Here is a 20,468-nt window from a genome sequence, read left to right as displayed (position 1 = left end):
TGCCTGCTCTTTCGGCACGCGCACGCGCACCCTGCCGGCGGCCGTGCACAGGTGAGGCGGAGGTGGGGCCTCAGGGCGCAGGGCCTCTGGGGGGCTGCTGCTGTTTCCCAGGGTGCCATTCCTGCCCGCCTCTCCACCTGGACCCCCCCACCTCTTCTACAAACCCCACCTGGACCAAGACCCTGAAGAGGTCACCCCTCAACTCTGTGGCCCCCTCCATAGCTGCCCTGAATCCACGCTCCCCCCCACCTCTCCTCTGCCCAGGCCGCCCCCTCTGGGGTAGCCCCCTCACTTCCTCTCTGCCCTGTTCCTGCCCCAACAGGCTGGGTATATCTGTCTGGCTCTCCCTCCCCAAGACTGGGGGTGAGAGAGAAAGGCAGAGCACACTTCCCAAATCAGGAAGGGGCCGGAAACCCCTAGCATTTCCCGAACAGGGCGCTCATGCATCCGCCTGTAGGATTTTCTAGGGTCAAGGAACTCGTGGTGGCCATTCTGGGCCAGGCCCCCAGACACCGGCTTCTGGAATGTGCTGGGGACAGCTCCCATCTGGAACCGACTGGACTCCACCCCCTTAGCCATGGACAGATAACGGTGACATACGTGAGGCCACGCTGTTGGCCCTGACCTCCAGAAAAGACTCTTCTATCCCACCTGCGGAGCTTTAGGACCTCTCCCAGCCAAGGTGTTCCAGAGCCTTCCAATCCCGCCCCCCGCCCCCTCCTCCCCCCACCCCCTGACCCCCCGCAACCCCAGCCACACCCAAGATACTCCCACGAGCACAGGTGGACCGAGACCCAGGCTGTGGAGGGCTTTATTCACTAGACTCAAAGAGCCATATGCCCCTCCCCCAGTGTCCCCCACCGGTCCGCCGATGTCCTAGACACCCAGCCACTGCATGTGCTGCTGACTGTCCCATGCTGCAGGCCCCAAGAGCGCATCCGTGGTGAGGACGGCCCGGGTGTGATGGCCACGCCAGGTGGCTTGAAGCATCTTGGCGGCTCCCTGCTGCTGCCTCAGCTGGCGGCGGGCAGTGAAGCCCCTCCAGGCCGACTGGATGGCCGTGGCCGCCTTATTCCGGTTACGGGACTGCGGGGGGCTGCGAGGGGTCGTCTGGGGGACACCGCCCCACGGTGTGCCTGCCTGGACTAGGGCGCCCCGGCCCATGCCGTGCACCACCCGGGTAGGCAGGGTGTGGCCACACATGTGGCAGGTGCGGGGGCTGGACCCCACCAGCATCACCACGCTGGGCGGGCTTCCCACCCTGGGACTCAGGGACCGGCAGAGGGTGCAGACGTGGGACTGGCAGGACTGGAAACAGCGGTGGTCAGATGTGGACCTGGTCCTGCCGCCCAGCCCGGCCCATGTGCCTGGGAGCCACGCAGGCTGGGTTTGGCCCCGACGGGTGCAGAAACCTCTCCACAGGGCTTGGATGACGGTGGCGGCTCTGGAGAGCTGGGCCAGGTCCCGCCGCACACAGTAGCCGCGCCAGGCAGCCTGGATGATGATGGCCCACTGGTGCCACACTTTGATGGTACGGCGCACCAGGTAGCCACGTGCGCCTGCCTGGATGGTGACCACAGCGCGGACGATCATCTTCTCCACAGCCTGCATCGACGCCAGCAGCTCCCCCGACTGTCTGGGATCCACCGCTGCCTCTCTGCCCACCGTGTCCCGGGGCACAGGCGCCCTGGGTGGCTCCCACGGGCCGCTGGGGGCCACCGTGCTGTTCGTTGGCCCGACTGCCACACTGGGGACGGCAGGGTTCCGCGCTTGGCCACCAGCTATGCCAGCGTCCACGGGGCCCTGGAGTACAGTGGGAGTCAGGGACACCTTGTGACTATCTGCGGGAGCCACAGCGCTGTGGGAGTCCTGAGACCCCTGCATCGACTCGTGGGTAAGAAGGGGCTTCCGGGAACCGTCAGGTGAAGTCTCATAGCCCAGAGACACCCTCCGAAACCCTGGGTACAGCCTAGGGATGGCCACGTTGGGGGTCGCCTCAGTATGGGTGATCGGTGCTATGGCTGGTGGCGCCCCTGTGAAGTGTTCAGGACTTTCCCGTGGGGACCGGCGGGCCTGCTCCCGCACGTCACGCAAGGACACAATCCTGGCTACGCTATCATCTAGCATTTCCGAGACAAGACTACCCTGAATGGACCTATAGGATTTTTTAGAGCCAAGAAACTTGTGCTTGGTCTGAGCCAGGTCGCCAGACACCGACTTCTGGTGTGTGCTGGGGACAGTTTCCATGTGGAGCCCACCAGGTGCCACCCCACCAACCATAGGCGGATGAAGTGGCACATGTGAGGCCCCACTGGTGGCCCCCGACTTCTGGGAGGTGCTTGGGGTCCCCATCCCAGCTACAGACCCTGGGTGCAAAGTGGATGCTATAGTGCTGCCACGGGCCAGCCTGGGTGACCCTGAGACTATGGTAGAAGACTCCGTCTTGTGAGCATGGCTCTGGGGAACAACGTGAGCCACCAAGGGGTTCTGAGACACAGTGCGGACCACCGAGGGGCTCGGAGGCACATGAACTACTGTTGCCTGTTGATGAGCCAACGGGGCCCCAGTAGCTTTGACGGACTCCATGTGCACACTAGGGACCCTGCCAGCAGTCACAAAGTGGGAACCGGGGCCCCCCCAAGTGGTTACTGGCCTCTGCTGCAGAGTTGGGGTGATGCCACCAGCCATCGAGTGCTTGGCCATATTCAGGGACTGGGGAGGGACAGGGGCCATGCCACTGGCAAGAGACTTGGTTTTGCTGGGAACCACCTCCTCCAACAACAGCCTTTGACAGTTGGGAAGGAATTCGAGGCTGTGGTAGATGTCATTTGACAGGAGACTATGGGACACCCACGGGCTTGCCTCAAGGCCTATGGACTCCCCACTGGATGTGGACACCAGGGACAGAGCCTTCTCCAGGTTCTCTGCCTTCATCATGATCTGGTCATCTGTGGTCTCAAATGGCATCATGCCAAGAGCGTGGTTCAACTGTGAGGCTCTTTGTAGCACTGTGGGCGTTTGGGGCACTCTCCTGGTTGTGCCACTAGCTTCCACAGTGTGGTGCTGAAGTTGAGCCAGGCCAGGGGCACGGGATACTTGGAAGGGGGCTATAGGCCCCTCCACAGCCAAGGATCCATGGTAAGGCCTGGGAGTGATCCCGATCAGCAGGGACCCCTGGGGAAGGCTCTGGGCCACATTTCCGACTGTGGAGGGCAGGCCGGCTACACTAGCCCTGGACCCCAGGACCAGGCCCTGATTCAGTCCCCCAGCCATAGATGCTGGAACCATACTAGAGGCCACAGACCCAGGAGGGACACTCAGGGTGACCCCACTCACCACTGAGCCTGGGACCAGGCTTGGAGCAGTGAAACTAACTGAGGATCTTATGGGGAATCTCTGCCTCTCCCCACCAGTCCCAGGGGTTGCGATCAGACTGGGGGTCACAGAACCTGGAGGCAGGGTCCTGGCCATGCCGCTAGCCACAGAACCCAGAGGAAAGTTCTGGGCCCGAGCACTGGCCATGGGATCTGGAGGAAGACCCTGGCCCATGCCACTGATCACAGATCCTGGGGGAAGGCTGTGGCTGATACCACAGATCACAGACCCCGGGGGAAGGGTTTGAGCTACATCACTGACCACATAACCTGGTGGAAGGTGGGGAGGCACATCACCAATCGCCAGCCCTGGGGGCAGGCTCTGGCCCACACCTCTGATCACAGACCCAGGGGGAAGGCTGGGGGCCACACTCCTGGCCACAGCACCTGGCACCAGGCCACTAACTGTGCCCATCACAGGCTCCTGGCTGAAAGCATTTGCTTGTTGGTAATCTGCTGCCACAACTGTGGACACAGAAGGATTCCGGTGGCTCAAAGGTATTGGGAGATCAACACTGACCTGAGACCTAGTGGGGCCCACACTGGCCTGGGAAAACCTGGATGGACTCATACCCAGTCTGTTGGACACTGAAACCTGAGAGAACCCAGGACTCGCCTCTGAGGCTTGTTCACGAATCAAAGGGGCGCCTGCCACAGAGGCTGGGGGTGCACCGGGACTCATCCCACTGGCCACCTGAAACTGGTTTGGGCCCACACTAGTCGCCACACTCCTCTGGCACACATTCCCCACCATGCCTGGACACATAGGTCCTGGAGACACACCTAGGAACATACCGGCAGCCGGGGCCCCCCGAGACATACTTGGGAACATGCCAGCAGCCATAGCACCCGGGGACACGTCTGTGGCCATGCCCCTGAACAGGGTCCCTGGGGATACACTGGTTCCCTGGACTAGACAAGAGCTGTCTCCACTGGCCACAGGCACCCGGTAGAGGTCTGGGGCTGAACAGGCAACGGCAGAATGTTCAGTCATACGTGAGTGCCTCCCACTGACACCGAGTGGCTGATGGAATGCAAGGGACACCTCGCTGAACTCAGGGGCCTGGCGGTTTGAGGCCACCCCACTGACCATTACAGGATCTTGACATGGGTCCATCCCAGGGGTCCCAGATGCCTGGCTCAGACCTTGACCCATGCTGCTGGTCCCAGACGGATATGATGTATTCAGGGGGACTTCAGTCACAAATGATGGATGACGCAGACTAGGGGCTACTGCATTCGCTCTTGATGATGGTAGATTTGAACCCACTTTAGGGGCCCAACTGGACTGACTAACTGCGCAGCTGGTACCACTCATTACAGGTGGCCGGGCTGGGCTGGGGGCCACCATACAAGCCACTGATGGCTGGGCTAGGCTGGGTGCCACCATATAAGCCACTGATGGCTGGGCTAGGCTGGGGGCCATCCTACCAATGATAGATGACTTAGCTAGGCTAGGGATCACCCCACTGGTTATAGATGGCTGAGCTAGGTTGGGGGCTACCCCATCTGTCATATGTGGCTGGGCTAGGCTAGGGTCCATCCCACCAGTCACAAAAGGCCGGGCTAGGCTGGGGGCCACCCAACTGGTCACAGATGCCTGCATTAGGTTGGCGGTCACCCCACTGGTCACAGATGGCTGCGCTAAGCTGGGGGCCACCCCACCGGTCACAGATGGCTGGGCTAGGCTGGGGGTCACTCCACTGGTCACAGATGGCTGAGCTAAGCTGAGGGCCACCCCACCGGTCACAGATGGCTGGGCTAGGCTGGGGGTCACCCCACTGGTCACAGATGGCTGAGCTAAGCTGGGGGCCACCCCACTGGTCACAGATGACTTGGCTAGATTGGGAGTCACCCCACTGGTCACAGATGCTTGGTCTAGGTTGGGGGTCACCCCACTGGTCACAGATGCCTGGTCTAGGTTGTGGGTCACCCTACTGGTCACAGGTGGCTTGGCTAGACCGGTAGTCACTCTACTAGTCACAGATGGCTGGGCTAGGCTGAGGGGCACCCCATCCGTCATAGATGGCTGGACTAGGTTGAAAGCCACCCTATCAGTCACAGATGACTTGGCTAGATTGGGAGTCACCCTACTGGTCACAGATGCCTGGTCCATGTTGGGGGCCACCCCACTGGTCACAGATGGCTGGGCTAGGCTGGAGGTTGCCCCACTGGTCATAGATGGCCAGGCTGGGTGGGGGGTCACCTTAGCCATAGATGGCTCAGTTGGGCTGGGGGAGACCTTACTAGCCGTAGACGATTCAGATAGGCTGGCGGTGACCCTATGGACTATAAATGGCTGTTGTGGGCCATCGCCTGCTACTGATGGCTGGGATAGGCTTGAGGTTAACCTACTGGGCACAGATGGCTGCTGATATCTGGTAGGGACCACATTACCCAAAGACACACTTCTGGTCAGTCCTGTCCTATGGGATTTCTGGGACAAGCTCTCCTTCAGATCCATGGCACTTTGGCCTGAAGACATACCCCTCTCATCCTGATCATCTGCGCCCCAGTGGACACTCAGGGTCACACAACCCGACAGTGAGCTGTGATGCAAAATGGGCATCAGCTCTGAGCCTGCAGAGGGTGGGCGGCAGAGGTTTGGAGTTGAGCGCTGCCAGCTCACCTTCCTAGTTTCTTCCCCATCGCTAGGCCCCTGAGGCCTCCCCGCAGCCTCTCCAGAGAGGAGGGCATCTACAGGGACGTCCTCATCCAAGCTGGTCTCACAGAGCTCCTCCTCCACCAGGTCAACAGCAGTCAGACTGGCCACAGACATGGTGGAAAGGCTGAGTGAACTACAGCTGGGCAATGAGCTCTGGGAATTACTCACATTTGGGCCACAGTCTGTGGAGCCTTGGGAGAGGCTTCCAAACAGGTCATTGTCTAGACCCTGGGGCAAACTGGGTCCATTGGGTATATGGCCAGTCGCTTGCTCCCGCGGGCAGGGTGGACTGGAAATGGTACCCTTGGTCCGATTCCTCTCCTGCCGAGGGTGGGCTGTTCTGGGCAGGGTGTGTGCCATCCTACTGCCTGGGGAGGCTTGGAACACACTGGAATCTACCTGCGTCTTGAGTGTCCAGCGATGGCTAGGAGCCACAGAGCCAGGCAAGAGACCTAGGGTTGTGTCACAGGCCTTGGGGGTCTGTGGTTGGGTTAGGGGTGCTTTGCTCACACTGGCAGCCCTCCGTGGACCTGAGGTCTCCTTGTTGGTTCTCTCCCTGGGGTCTACGGAGGCCCGTTTGTGATTTGGGGACTGAGTTTTCTGCCTGGTATCCTCACGGACCGCAGGTGACTGTTGTGGAACTTTGGTAGCTGACGATCGACAGACACTGGGGGGCACCTTGCTGGCCCGGGAGGGCTGACACCAACAAACAGAATTCCCATATGCAGCGGTACACTGGTGGGAGTGGGAGGCCCTCCCATCCCCCGCAGGGCGGGAAGGGGTACCCGGGGCTGCCCTGCCCTGCCTTGACGCTGCCCTTGGACGTGGGGCCACCCTGCTGACATGTGGCCTGTGGGAGCCCGCAGCTGTGCCACCAGCCACCGATGGCCGGCTGGTGCTTGGGCCAACACCATTGGCAATGAGCGGCTGCCAGAGACTGGGGGGTGGCTGCAGGTGGGACGGCTTGGGCAAATTGGGGCCCGTGTCACTCTCCACGGGGTTGAGATCTGATGCCAATTCATTGGCCCATGGGGGCAGCCACACATTTTCCTCACTGACCTCAGGATTCAGATATAGTAGGTTTGAGGAGGAGTCCCTGCTGGGGCCCATCTCCCATGAAAGACTGGGGCCCAGGGCAGCAATTAGGGAGTACTGATGAACAGTGGTGATCACTCTACAGGTCAGGAGGGCACCCAGGGAGACCACCGAAGAGCAGGGTGACCCCCCGAGCATGGCCCCATCCCCCATCTCTGCTAAGAACCCGCCAGGCCTGCCTGTGAAGAAGTCCCCCCAGACCCCATCCTGGGGAACCCTGACCTTGCTGGGCTGTGGTCTCGCGGGCCCCAGGGCGGGCCCCCACACAGCCGATGGGCTCCCCACCTCCACTGGGGCTGGCATCACTGTCATCCTGCTTCCCGCTGTTTTCGAGGTGGCCTTGGGAGGGACAACTCCAGTCCTCAGGGCTGCCTGAGACAAAGACTGGCTCAGGACCGCGCCCAGCTCCCCCTGACACAGGGCCTGGCTCAGGGCGGCCCACTCCTCCTCCGTCAGGGCCTTGCTGAGGACATTGGCCAGTTTGCCCTGCTTGGCTTTAGTGAGTTCTGCCCGGAGCTCCGTGGGGGTCAGGGTGCGGGACAGGGCGACGCCCAGCTCACCCCAGGACAGCACTTTCATCAGCGCCGTGCCCAGTAGGCCCTGGGGCAGGGCCCTGGCCATCGTGGTGCCCAGGACTTTCTTGGTCAGGGCCTGGCTCAGGGCCGCCCTCACTGGGCCCTGAGAGAGGGCTTTCGCCAGCAGGGCCCGGAGGTCCTCCTGGGAGCCCAGCTCGGCGGCCAGCTCAGCACACAGGGAGGCGAGCTGGGAGGCTGCTAGCTCTTCCTGGCAGGGTGTGGCTGGACCGGTCGTCGACGGCCGGGCCCGGGTAACTCCACTGTCACCCCAGGATTCGACGCTGCATGTGGGATGTCTGGCAGATGCCAACAGGGGCACCAGTATGCTCTGGATCTCAGAGGCCCCCTGGCATGGGCCCTGGGTGGCTTTGCCCTGTGCGTTGCTGTGGGGCTGGGGCTGGGTCAGTCTGTCCTCTAGCTTGGCTTGGGGCAGAGTGCCGAGGGCACCAACGTGCTGGCAAGGCTGGGAGGAGGCCTTGAACCCAGCCAGGAGAGGCTGTGACTGGGTCTTGCCACTGAGCTCAGCAGGTTGGGGGGTTGCACAGAGGCATTTAGCTATTCCTGTGACCAACTGGGCCTGCGACTGCACCTTGGTCAGCCCAGTAGGCAGACGGGCTTGAGACTGGACCTTGATCACTCCTGTGGCCAGGTGTGCCTGGGACTGTGCCTTGGTCAGACATGTGCCCAGATGTGCAAAGGATGGGGTCTTGGTCACCTTGGCAGATGGATGTGCCTGGGACAGGGTCTTGGACAGACACGTGCCCAGATGTGATTGAGCCTCAGCCGTGGGCACCTCAGCAGGCGGATGTCCCTGGGACTGGGTCTTGGTCAACTTGGTGGACGAATATGCCTGGGAGAGGGTCTTGGCCAGGCATGTGCCCAGATGTGCCTGGGGCAGAGTCACGGTCAATTCAGCAAGCAGCTGTCCCTGGGACGAGGCTGTGGCTGGACACGTGGCCAGCCATTCCTGGGGCAGAGCTTTGGCCAGACATGGATCCGGAGCCTTGGCCGGACATGCGGCCAGCTGGGCTTGGGGCAGGACCACAGCTGTTTCTTCAGGCACATATACCTGGGACTGAATCTTCACGACATCTGTCCTCAGGTGTGTTTGTAATGAGGACTTGTTGCTATCCTCAACCACTTTTGCCCATGGCGAAGCCCTGGGCATTTCAACGGCCACACTCATATTAGATGTTGTTTCCGTTTTCACCTGTTTCTGAGAGAAGGCCTTGACTTTTTCAGCTTCCAAAGGAGGCCTGGCTGGTGCCTTAGGAGTCCCAGCCCCCAGCTGTGGTGGGGGAAAGTATTTGACCTTTCCATCAGCCAAGTATGAGTGGGATGAGATCTTGACCATCCCTGTTGTCTGCTTTGCATTCCCCACAGCCTTGGCCTTTGGTCCATTCAGATACGTGTGGGATGAGGTGTTGGGGATGCCAGCCGCCACCGTAACCGGTGGTGAGGACTTCAGATTTCCAGCTGTTGGAGGCGGCAGGCATAGGGTTCTGATGATGGCAGCCATTGAGCGAAATTGGGCTGGGGTTTTGGTGACCATGGCTGCCAGACGTGTCTGGGGAGGGGTTTTGGTCACTGAGGCCCCCGTGAGCGTCTGAGATGGGGTCTTGGCCGTGGCAGCTGCCGTACATGTCTGCAGTGGGGCCTTGGCTGTCGGGGATGCCGGGCGCATCTGGGTTGGGGCCTTGGCCATCGTGGGCACGGGGCATGTCTGGGGCGGAGTCTTGGTCGCTGTGGCCACAGGGCGTGTCTGGGTTGGGGCCTTGATCATTGAGGCCAACAGGCATATCTGTGGTGAGATCTTGGCCATCATGGCTGCCGGCCGTGTCTGGGGTGAAGCATTGGTTACTGAGGTTGTTGCACGCATCTGGGTTGGGGTCTTGGACGCTGGGGCTGCTGGGCATGGCTGGGACGGGGTCTTGTTCATCATGGCCGCTAGGCATGACTGAAATGGAGTCTTGGTCGCTGTGGCTGGCTGGGACGTCTGGGGTGAGGCCTTGGCCACCGGGCCTACCTGGGACGTCTGGGGTGGGCTCTTGGTTACAGTGACTGTGGGCGCTGAGCATGGCTGGGCTGGAGTCTTGTTCATTATGGCGGCCAGGCATGCCTGGAGAGGGGTCTTGACCACTGAGGCTGCAGGGTACGTCTGGGTTGGGGTCTTGGTCATCCGGGCTGCTGGGTACATCTGGGGCGGGGTCTTGGCTATCGTTCCCGTGGGCACGACACAGGGCTGGGGTGGGGTCTTGGTTATTGTGGCCCCTGAAGACGTCAGAGGTAGGGTCTTGGCTGTCACAGGTGCTGGGCCTGTCTGGGGTAGGACTTTGAAGACCTCTGGTTCCATGTGGGCCTGGGTCTGGGTCTTGAGTGGTCCATGACCTGCCTGGGCATACCTTCTGGATGGTGGTGGCCCTGGGACTCCTGACTTGTTGGCTCTGGCGGTTACTTGCTTGGTCTTCACCGTGTCCCCTTCTATGTGGCCAAGGCAGGCATTTCTGACAGGTCTTGTCAGCAGGCATGGGTGGCACTTGGCATCTAGACTCACTGGACACGGAAGTCTGATGGCAACGGTCTGGTGTGGCAGGAAGGTGACACTGGGGCCTCCACTGGGACAAGGGGCCTGCATGCCAGGCTGTGGCGTGCTCTGGGTGTGCAGGGCCAGCCGGTGGGTGCAGATATCCAGGCTGTCAGAGGAAGGGAACTGGGTCTCTTTGCTCACCATGATGGGCTGGCCCAGAGGGGACTCGCTCTCTCCCGGATGCTGGAAGCGCACCTGCTGGGGGTGGTGGTAAGGGATGTTCCCCTCGTCCGCGCTCACTTTTTTCTCCACCGACTTGCCAGACCGGAGGAGACGCCTCATGTTGAAGCGTCGCCAGGCCTCCTGGATGGCCTTTGCTGCCATCATCTGGGAGACCAACTTTTGCCGGAGCCGGTAGCCTCTCCAGTTGGCTTGGATGAGGGTGGCAGCACGGGACAGCATCATGTCCATCTCATCCACCAGGACGTTCTTGAAGGCCTGGCTCTCAACCACAGCCCGGAGGCGTGGGATGTGACGCGTCACCGTCTTGTCCTTGTCCAGCTTTCGCGGAAGGCTCTCCTTGGAACCAAGCGGCTTACGCTGAGGTCGTGGAAATGGTGTCCGTGCTTTGTCTTGGAGACTGGGGTTGGACTGGGGCTGGTATAAGCTCTGCCTGCTGGGTGACAACTGTGGCTGTGTTGCTTGCTGCATTGCCTTGCTTTTTGAGCGGGTCAGCTCTGCCTGTGAAGGGTGGCAAGGAGGTGGTCAGCGAGTGGGGTCATGCGGATGAGGGGGTCTCCTTGCTGGGGCGAGCACGCCAGGACCTACATCTTCTTGTTCTTGACACCTTGCAATCTTCTTCCTCTCCTTCGCAGGCCCTCTTTCTCCCGGCCACCTACTGTGGTGGCCTCTGGTACCTACATCTCCCTTATCATCCTGTGGCCACCTAAATGCTGGCACAGTGCACATGCTCAGTTAAATCCCCAACCGCCTTCTTGCCTTTTGAACTTCCTTTTTATGTGGAATATCATGTGAATACAGCACTGATCACACTATTTTGGAAATTTTCTCTGTGTGTCTATATGTTGTTATTTTTTGCCTCTCCCCATTTACTGCAAATTCCTAGAGGGCCAGAACCAAGTCTGCGTCATTTCTGTGTCCCCATCTCAGTCACAGGGCCTGGTTCCAGGCTGGGAACAGGTGAGTGTTGGGTGGGTGGTTACATTAATAAATGAGTGGCTGAGTAGATTGGCAGTTGGGCACATAGATGGATGAATGATTAGATACTCAAGGGATAAATCTGGGTAAATGAATGGTGGATGGGATGGAAAGATGGATAAAGGGTTGTGTGGAAGAATAAATAGGTAAATGAAACTGATGAATGAATTGATAAGCAGATCAATAAATAAGGAAATGGACACATGGATGGATGGATGGGTGGATGGATGGGTGGATGGGTGGGTGGATGGGTGGATGGGTGGGTGGATGGGTGGATGGGTGGATGGATGGGTGGATGGATGGATGGGTGGATGGATGGGTGGATGGATGGATGGGTGGATGGGTGGGTGGATGGGTGGGTGGGTGGGTGGGTGGGTGGGTGGGTGGATGGGAGGGGGAAGAGGAGGGAGGAATGGATGGATGGAAAGACGAATGAGTAGTGGATGGATGAAATCTAAGTAGATAAATGGATGTATGAGTGAAGAGAGCTGAAGGAATTGAGGAGATCAATGACTAGGAGGTGCGCTGATGAGTGGGTGGATGAATCGGTGATAGATGGCGATGACTAGTAGATGATGCGTAGCTCAATGACAGATGGAAGGATGGGTAAAAGAATGAGGGGGTGACTTGGCTTTCAGAAGTACTTTGGTTCAGAGGGAGCTGGGATACTGCCAAGCAGCCCTGATGCGTAACCTGATGCATAACACACTTGTTTGGCAGAAGCCCCCCACCCCTGCCATCTGGCGGGAGCAGCCAGACTTCCTTCCCCAGCCATCTTCATACCTTGGAGGGCCATAGAGTTGGAGAAGGAGCAGGAGGAGAAGGTGCAATCTCAGAAGCCAGCTTGTAAGAGGAAGTAGCCTTCATTCAGCCCTTCATTCCATGCAACGTGCAGCAACACTTCCCTGGGCTGCTTCTGTCCTCAACACCAACATGAGAAGAAATGTTAAAAGCAAACAAACAAACAAACCAACAAACCCCCCAAAACCCTAACATCTCAAAACTTTTAATTCCACAAAGATGAATGTACAGAGAAGTTCATTCTAGTGTTATTTTGGGGTTTTTAATGTTTATTTATTTTGAGAGAGAGAAAAAGAGTGTGTGTGCAAGCAGGGGAGGGGCAGAGAGGGACAGAGAGAATCCCAAGCAGGCTCCATGCTGTCAGCACAGAGCCCACCACAGGGCTCGATCTAATGACTGTGAGATCATGACCTGAGCTGAAATCAAGAGTTGGACACTTAACTGACTGAGCCACCCAGGTGCCCCTAATGTTATTTTGTACATTTAAACAAAACAGCTAGAGATAAGCAAAAAGGTGATTCCTAGGGGGTCAGTTACAAGTACATAGAGAAGCACGTTCAAGGATGTTCCTCACTGTATTGTTGAAGAAGAGTAAAAACTAAAAACCGCTCAAATGCTTATCAACAGGAGGTGGCTTAAATTACACAGAACAGGGGTGCCTGGGTGGCTTAGTCTGTTAAGTGTCTGACTTACGCTCAGGTCATGATCTTGAGCTGGGCCCATTCAGAGCAAGCATCTGTGTGAACTGAATCATAACAGCAAATGAGCCTGAGGTTGGTTCTCCTGGAGGTGAGCACAGCCATTGTCCCCATTTCCCAGAGGAGGGACCTGAGGCCCGGAGAAGCCAGCATACCATATTTCTTACTCCTTTATGTTATTTCTGATTTGCCTCTCCCCTTTAACTATGAGCTGCCCATGCGTAGGGATGTCTGCCTCTTTTGTTTGCTATTGAACCCTCGATACCTAGAATAATGCATATAATAGGTGCTCAATAGATGTTTATGGATAGATGCATGGATAGATGCATGCATGGATGGTTGGATGGATGGATGAATGGATCGATTGATCGATCGATTGGTCGATGGATGAGTGCATGCATGCATGCATGCACGTGTGGATGGGTGGATGGATGGATGGATGGATGGATCATGGATGGATGGATGGATGAGTGGACGGATGGATGGGTGCAGCGCAAGCTTCAGAACTTGGAGAGAGCAACTTCAGGATCCGAACTGGCCTATCCCAGAACCTGGGGTTTCATCAACCACATGGTTCAGCTCTTTCGATGAACTCAATCAGAATGAGTGAACAGACAATGGAGTGAGAGGGGACAGAGAAAAGGAAAGCGGCCCCCAGATATGTAAGCTGAGTGGCTGGCTTGGCAATTTTGAGTAAACCCCTCTGAGCCTCAGTTTCCCGTTACACAAGCTAAGACCACTTTCCAGCCTCCCAAGAAACATGATTGGTTCTCCAGGCTGGGACCCCAGGCAGACAAAGCCACTATTGGGTTTTTGGGGGCCCCAAGTGCCCTTGGTCTGAGGGGATGAAAAGCGAGCCCATTTCTTGGAGTGGCCTGGAGGGTCCAAGGGGACTGTGAAAGTGCTGGAGACCCGGGGAGAACAACCCAGACTCGGTGTACCCCCCACCAAACCCTCCACCAGCCCCACTCACCTGCCCCTGAAGCTGAACCCACCAGCCCGAGTGGCCAGCCTTGGGACCCTGGTGCCACAATGGCTTTGTGACTCACAGCCAAGTTCCAGCCAATCCCTACCAGCTCTCGGGGGAAGGCGGTTCTAGAAGGCAGACCCAGCATGGGGGCAGTACCTAGACCAGGGCTGATGGTTATGGTGGTGGCTATAGATTTCCTGCCTGTCGGGAACAGAAAATTAGGGCTCTGAGTACAGACGGGGGCCCAAATTCTTCCCCTACAGGTGTCTCAAGGCAGACTCAGTCTCACATACCTGGGGCATTTGTTGAGCACCTAAGTTTGTAGTGGGACTTATCTGGGCCTCGGGACACAAACAAACTCAAATAACGTGGGGGTGTGAGACTGCTAGGAAGGAATCTAAGGGGGGGTGGATGGGCTGAGTCCCAGAGGAGGAGTTAGTCATAGGAGAGCTGGGGGAAGGGCATTCCAGGTGGTGAACGCAGCATGGGCAAAGGCCCTGAGGTGGGAAGAAGTTAGGCATGAATAGGGACCATGAATAGAGGTTGATGTGGTTGGAGGCGATGGAGAAGAGGGCCAGGAAGTGGACAACCGGATAGAGAGGAGTCAGAGAGGAGTACAAGGGTTTGGGTTTTATCAAGAAGGTTCTCAGGAGTCCTAAGAGGCTCTAGAGCAAAGAAGGCACTCCTGCTATACTCTGATCCACATCCTAAAAGGCCAGGCGGGTGTCTGTGTCTGGCTCTGAGGATGGCGGCTCCTTAGGGTGAAGTTCAGCTGAAGGTCTCAGGGTCCCCATACGGGCCTGGCAAAAATGGGTATTGACTCGGAGGCACAGTCCTGAAGGGGAAAGTGAGGCCACTGTCCCCATTCACCGCCTGGGGCTGGGCTGATGCCTGGTATGAATCACTGCTGGCCGGGCAGGGGCTGACACACACCTTGGCCTTGGCTCGGCAGGGTCCTGCCAAAGCCACACAGCCTGGTCCAGCAGCCTCTGCCTCGTTTCCCTGGGGAGCCACTGGGAGGCACCAGAGCAAGAGGCAAGTGGGGTCACCCAGTTTCGCTTGGCAGAGATGCCCTCATCTTCTCCACACTGGGGGTGTAGCTGTGGGCAAACCCAGGGATACGGCAGTTGGCGGGACTTACGTCCTTTGTTTCAGCACTGACCAGGACAGCTCCCATCTATGCCCTCAGTGAGCTACACACAAACCCAGAGTGGTCAGGGCAGTAATGGTGGAAGCACAGAGCACTGTGGGAACCCAGGAAAGCCCTAGCCCAGCCTGAGGCTTGTTGGGAACCGACTTCCAAGGTCAGCTGGGTAACAGAGGGAAGACGTGTTATCAGACTTATAGCCGTGCAAAGGCTCTGAGGCCAGAAGGGACAGAAATAGTTTGGGTAGGGCCGGAGGCACTCAAGAACTTTTTTCCAGGGGCACCTGGGTGGCTTAGTCGGTTGAGCGTCCGACTTTAGCTTAGGTCATGATCTTGCAGTTCTTGGGTTCGAGCCCCGCGTCGGGCTCTGTGCTGACTGCCGGCTCAGAGCCTAGAGCCTATTTCAGAGTCTGTATCTCCCTCTCTCTCTGACCCTCCTCTGCTCACGCTGTCTCTCTCTCTCTCTCTCCTAGAAAAAAAAAGTTGCTGGTGGGAATTGAGGGTAAAATTAAAAAAAAAAAAAAGAACTTTTTTCCAGAAAGGTTTCAAGTGGGGGTCAAATCCGTGGTTTCCAAAAAAGGCCCTGTGTCACATGCTGGTGAGAAACTAGGGCCTCCACTTAGACCCAAGGCTCCTAGGAGGCAGGCAAGGGTCTAGGCTTCTGGCCCCTGCTCTGCCATTTAGCAGGGGTGGGATGCAGTGAAATGCACTTGGTCTTGGCCCCTGGTCCCTGGCACTCTGCTCCTAAAACTCTTGGAATCTCTGAGAGTGCTAAGTGTCTTTTGTAAACTGGAAGATGAGTGACGGCCGGGGACTAGCAGATAGCTTCAGGATGGGCGCTGGTCCCCAGAAAGACTGAGGCGTTAGAGGGTTGGAACTTTCAGCCCCACCTCCCAGACCTCCTGGGAGGGAAGAGGGGCTGACGATTGAACTAATCACCAAAGGCCAATGATCTAACCAATCGTGCCGATGGAATAAGACCAATGAGGCTCTCTGAACCTTCTAGCTGGCGCACAAGGAGGCTGCGGAGGCCGTGGAAACGACACACCCCTTGCCCTTGTACTTTGCCCCATACGTCTCCTCTGCCTGCCTCTTCCTAACTTCTATCTTGTATAATAAGTCGGGAATAGTGAATAAAGTACTTCTCTAGGTTCTTTGAGCTGTTCTGGCAAATTATCAAAACCGGGGTGGGGTCATGGAATTCCTTGGTTTCTAGCTGGTTATTCAGAAGTCCCAGGTGACAGCTTGGGACTTGCAACTGGCATCTTAAATGGGGATGGTCTTGTGGGACTAGGCCCTTGAGCTGTGGGATCTGGGCTAATGGCAGGTAGTGACAGAACTGAATTGCAGGACACCTGGTTGGTGCCTAGAAAACAGAATTGGTGTGGGGAACCCCCCACCCCCAACACATTTGATGTTGGAAGGATTCGGAGTAAAACAGTTCAGGGGTGTTGGGGACATCTCCCAATCTCCTGGGCCTCCCCTGCTCTATAGATCAGGGGCTGCACGGGAGGCACTTGAGTACCATTAGTATTCATCCCACAAAGTGATATGGGAGATGTTACCTGGACATGAACGTACCCATTTCACAGTACAGAAGGTAGAGGGGAAAAGGGGAGAGGACTCGGTTGAGGTCACACAGTGGCAAAGTGGCAAGTTAGGACTCCGTCTCCTGAAGAGTGAAGGTCTACCCTTCAAACGTGGCTCTTGGCCCTCTCTGTGTCAACACCCCCAACTTAGCTTCAGCCTCTTTCTCACTCCCAGGCCCCCTCCTGAAACGTCTGCCTGAACGTGGTGCAGGATGAGGTCATGTGGTTCAAAACCACCCCCCAAAGCAGCTCCTGAAGTCTTGAAACGTGGGCAGCCACGGTGATCAGAAGGAAGTGTCACACCCTTTCAATGGTAGAGGAACTGTGGGCACATGCTGTTCCTTCTTTGTACCTCTGTTTCCCTGTTTATAAAACAGATACAATTCATCTGCCTTCCCTAGCAGGGCTGGGTATACAGCTGATGCTCAACACATGACCACCAGCTTGACTTGCCCTGTGCCCTTGACCACCAATGCCTAGGTCCCTCCAGGCCCCAAGTGACGCAGAAGCCCAAAACCCAGGGTCTTTTGCCACACAACAGCAAGGGCCAGAGCAGGCAGGGAAAGAAGGCAGCCTGGCAGTCAAGGCTCCGGAGGTGAGGTCCGAATGTCCCTGCAGTCTCCTAAAAACATTAGGCTGTGTGACCTCAAGTCACTCGATCTCTCTGAACATTAGTTTCCTCAAAATGGGAGAGTAGGATGTTGGGAAGGGAGAGGTCTTCAGGGAGTACTTGGAAAATCCTGATTCCAAGTCAATGCCCTAATAGGAAGACCGCACAAAACATAGCTACAAGTCCAGTCCTGGAGGCAGCCCAGCCAAGTTGGATGCCACCTGGGCCACTTTTCTTCCGGTCCTGAGACTCGGCATCCCCATCCACCAGCCGGTAATAAGAGCTTACGCTGAGCACCATCTGTAGGCCAAGCACTACTCTGTGAACAAGTTGTTAATCCTCCAACTTAATGGGGCAAGTTTACAACTGTTCTGCCCATTTTACAGACAGGGTTAACAGAGGCCCAGAGGTTCACACTTCTGCCTTTTCCTACCTGCCTCGGACCGGCTGTCCTCTTTCCATCTTAGGCTCTCTTTCCCCAAGGGGACACCTGTAGGCTGGTTAGTTCCAATCGCTTGTTGGAGATCCCAATGTCCTCCACCTAACCTGGACATCAGTTGGCCCCAAGCCTAGGCGCGCCTAGATGGCGCTCGCTGCGCGCCAGATGTGCAAGGCCCCTCCCGGACGCCGGCTCTCCTCCGGAGTAGGGGCGGAGGGAGGAGGGGAAGGAGGCTGGGGGGGGGATGGTGGGGGGAAGCGTGTCGGCCAGGCCCAGCCCAGCCCGACAGGCCCCGGCGGGGTAAGAAGGAGGCAGAGAGCCGAGCTGGCGTAACGAGACTTTACTGAAAACAGAAAACCGGGCGAACCAAGGATTACAAACCGGAATGTGGACTCGTAGCAAAACAAAACAACAGAAAAGGGCGGGAGGAGGGGTTTCGGAAGGACGGAAGGGGGTGGGGGGGAGCAAGAGCAAGGAAAGGGAAGGGAGGTTGTTTTTTTTTTTGTCTTCTTCCCATTTCTTTAAAAAACCAACAGAAGAAAACACACACACACACAACCAACGTTTGTTCCCAAGTAGAAACATAAATAGGGCAGAATCGAACACTCTGTTCTTCTCTCTTCCAAAGGCAAAAAAAAAAAAAAAAAAAAAAATAAAAGGAAAGGCAGGGCTTGAGGCTGCGCCCCCTCGGAGCCCCCTTCGGCAGCGGTGTGTACAACGGGGCGGCCGGGGCGCGCGGGTTTGTGCAACACTGGGTGGCCGCGCTCGGGGAACAGAGGCAGCGCGAGGGCGGGGGGTCATGCGCTTGCCCCCCCGGGAGTAGGGGGTCCAGCTTGTCGAGTCTGAGGCGCCCTCTAGTCCTGGGCACCCAAGGGGGGGGGTCCTCAGGGACCGCGCCCTCTCGGAATCCTGGCACCCTCGGGGTGAGGGGGGTGTCCCCGGGGCCGCACCCTCTCCGAGTCCGGGGCGCCCACGCCCCCCCCACGCGAGCCCGCCTCCCGGGGAGGGGGGCCGCGCATGCGCCCCGCGCGCGGGCTCAGTACGCGGACACCTGGTGCTGGGGCAGCAGCTGGCAGCCGCTGTTGACGTGGCTGAGGACCTTCTGCTTGAGCTGCGCCACCTGCTCGCGCAGCAGGCTCGCCGTGGACGCCAGCTCCGTGTTCTGGCTCTTGAGCGTCTTCACTTTCTCCTCGAGGCGCGAGATGCGCTCCAGCTTGCGCTTGCGGCACTTAGAGGCAGCGATGCGGTTGCGCAGCCGCTTGCGCTCGGCCTTAATGCGCTCCTGCGTGTCCATGTCGATGGGCGACAACGGCGGGCTCTCGCCGAAGCTTGGCACGTCGGGCACCGTCTGCGGCTCATCCTTGAGCGCGGTCAGGCGGGGCGGCCCCAGCGCGCCTGGGGGCGGCGGCGGAGGAAAGGGCACAGGCTCGGCGGCGAAGGCGACTGTCGCAGCACCCCCTGAACCTCCGGTGCCGCCCGCATAGCTGCTCAGGTTCGCGTAGACGGGCGCCTCGGGCGTGGCTGCCGCCGGGGCCAGTTCGCCAGGAGGCGCGGCGCCCGCGGCCGTGCCCGAGGGTCCCCCAGCGGCCGCGGCCGCGGAGGCCGCGCCCGCGCCCAGCTGGTTCTGCTTGTGCAAGTCCTCCAGGGCCTTGACGAAGCCCTCAGCAAACTCCTGCTCCTCGCTGGCCGCCACCTTGGGGTAGAGGAACTGAGTGCTCGTCGGTGTGGTGGTGACCAGCCCGTTGGACTGGATGATTAGGCGCTCGAGCTCGGGCGAGGCGAGCTTGAGCAGCCCCAGGTCGGGCGAGGCAAGCAGGCCGTCGGGGGGCGCCGCTCCTGGGGCGCCGTCGGTGCGTAGGGGGGCTGGGGGCGGCGCGGCCGCAGGCTTGAGCGCCGCCGCCACCTGCTCGCTCAAGCTCAGCGTCAGCGCGTCTTTCTTCATCATGCTGCCAGTCGCCGCCGTCGGGGGCGCCCCGGGGAACAGGCGACCCGGGGACGCGAAGCTACCACCGCCGCCACTGCTACTGACGCCGCCGCCCAGGCCGCTCAGCGCCTCATCGCCGTAGAAGGGTGTTTCCATCCTCCGCCTCCCCCGCCGCGCCGGCCCGGGGGGGGGGAGTGGCCGCGGCCGCCCGGGGGGCCTGCGCCCCCCCGTCCGCTCGGCCCTGCGCCCGCCCCGGCCGAGGCCGCTGCGCCCGGCCCTCCGCTGGCGGCGGCTCTTACGCCGCGCAGTTCGCGCGCCCTCTTATAGCCTCGGCCCAGCGCGATGAGCTCACTGCCCCCGTTCTCCATTGGGCGTGGGTGACGTCGCTCATTTGCATGGTGGGGCGGGGCCAAGTGGCTGATGCCCCCCTAGCTGCCGTTGCCCCGGTGACGCGCGGTAAACCGCACAACAGCGCGCTGCCTTGTGGGTTGACGTCATGGGGGCGGACCCCGCGCCCGGACCCGGTTACCCCGCCCCGGGAGCGCAGTGTACAACCAATGCCCCCAGCGCTGCCTCCCGCCAAGGCACGTCCCGGGTGGCGTGATGTGCCCGGCCACCAGCCGCCTGCCCGCCCCAAGGCCCCGCCCCGCATCCGCGCGTGGGGCCCCGGCGGGGCGGGGGCGGGGGCGGTGCCGGCCTCCGGGGACCGGTGGGGGATGGGGCCCGGATGGATAAATAACTCCCTGGCGCCCTCCGCTCCACTACGCCTACAAGTACCTGCCTCAGCGCACCTATATTCCGGCTCCGTGCGGGCTGGGGGCAGAAGGCCTTAGGGAG

General features: G+C 59.0%; 2 protein-coding genes across 2 annotated transcripts; both read right to left on the bottom strand.

The window, feature by feature from the left end:
* Positions 1 to 783: 783 nt before the first annotated feature.
* Positions 784 to 12,301, bottom strand: IQCN (IQ motif containing N). The gene is given in 4 exon segments (XM_039243407.1): positions 784 to 1,803; positions 7,357 to 10,887; positions 10,889 to 10,977; positions 12,238 to 12,301. Coding segments are annotated over 4 exon segments (4,560 nt in total). The 5' UTR covers positions 12,251 to 12,301; the 3' UTR covers positions 784 to 876.
* A 5,731-nt stretch (positions 12,302 to 18,032) lies between these two features.
* Positions 18,033 to 19,913, bottom strand: JUND (JunD proto-oncogene, AP-1 transcription factor subunit). Its single transcript, XM_039243440.1, has one exon. It carries the CDS (start codon positions 19,785 to 19,787, stop codon positions 18,744 to 18,746), a length of 1,044 nt encoding a protein of 347 aa, XP_039099371.1. The 5' UTR covers positions 19,788 to 19,913; the 3' UTR covers positions 18,033 to 18,743.
* Positions 19,914 to 20,468: the final 555 nt, after the last annotated feature.

The sequence above is a fragment of the Hyaena hyaena genome, unplaced genomic scaffold (genome assembly GCF_003009895.1).
Source record: "Hyaena hyaena isolate Hyena2069 unplaced genomic scaffold, ASM300989v1 scaffold_227, whole genome shotgun sequence".
NCBI lineage: Eukaryota > Metazoa > Chordata > Mammalia > Carnivora > Hyaenidae > Hyaena > Hyaena hyaena.
This window is presented reverse-complemented; position numbering and strand designations above follow the sequence as displayed.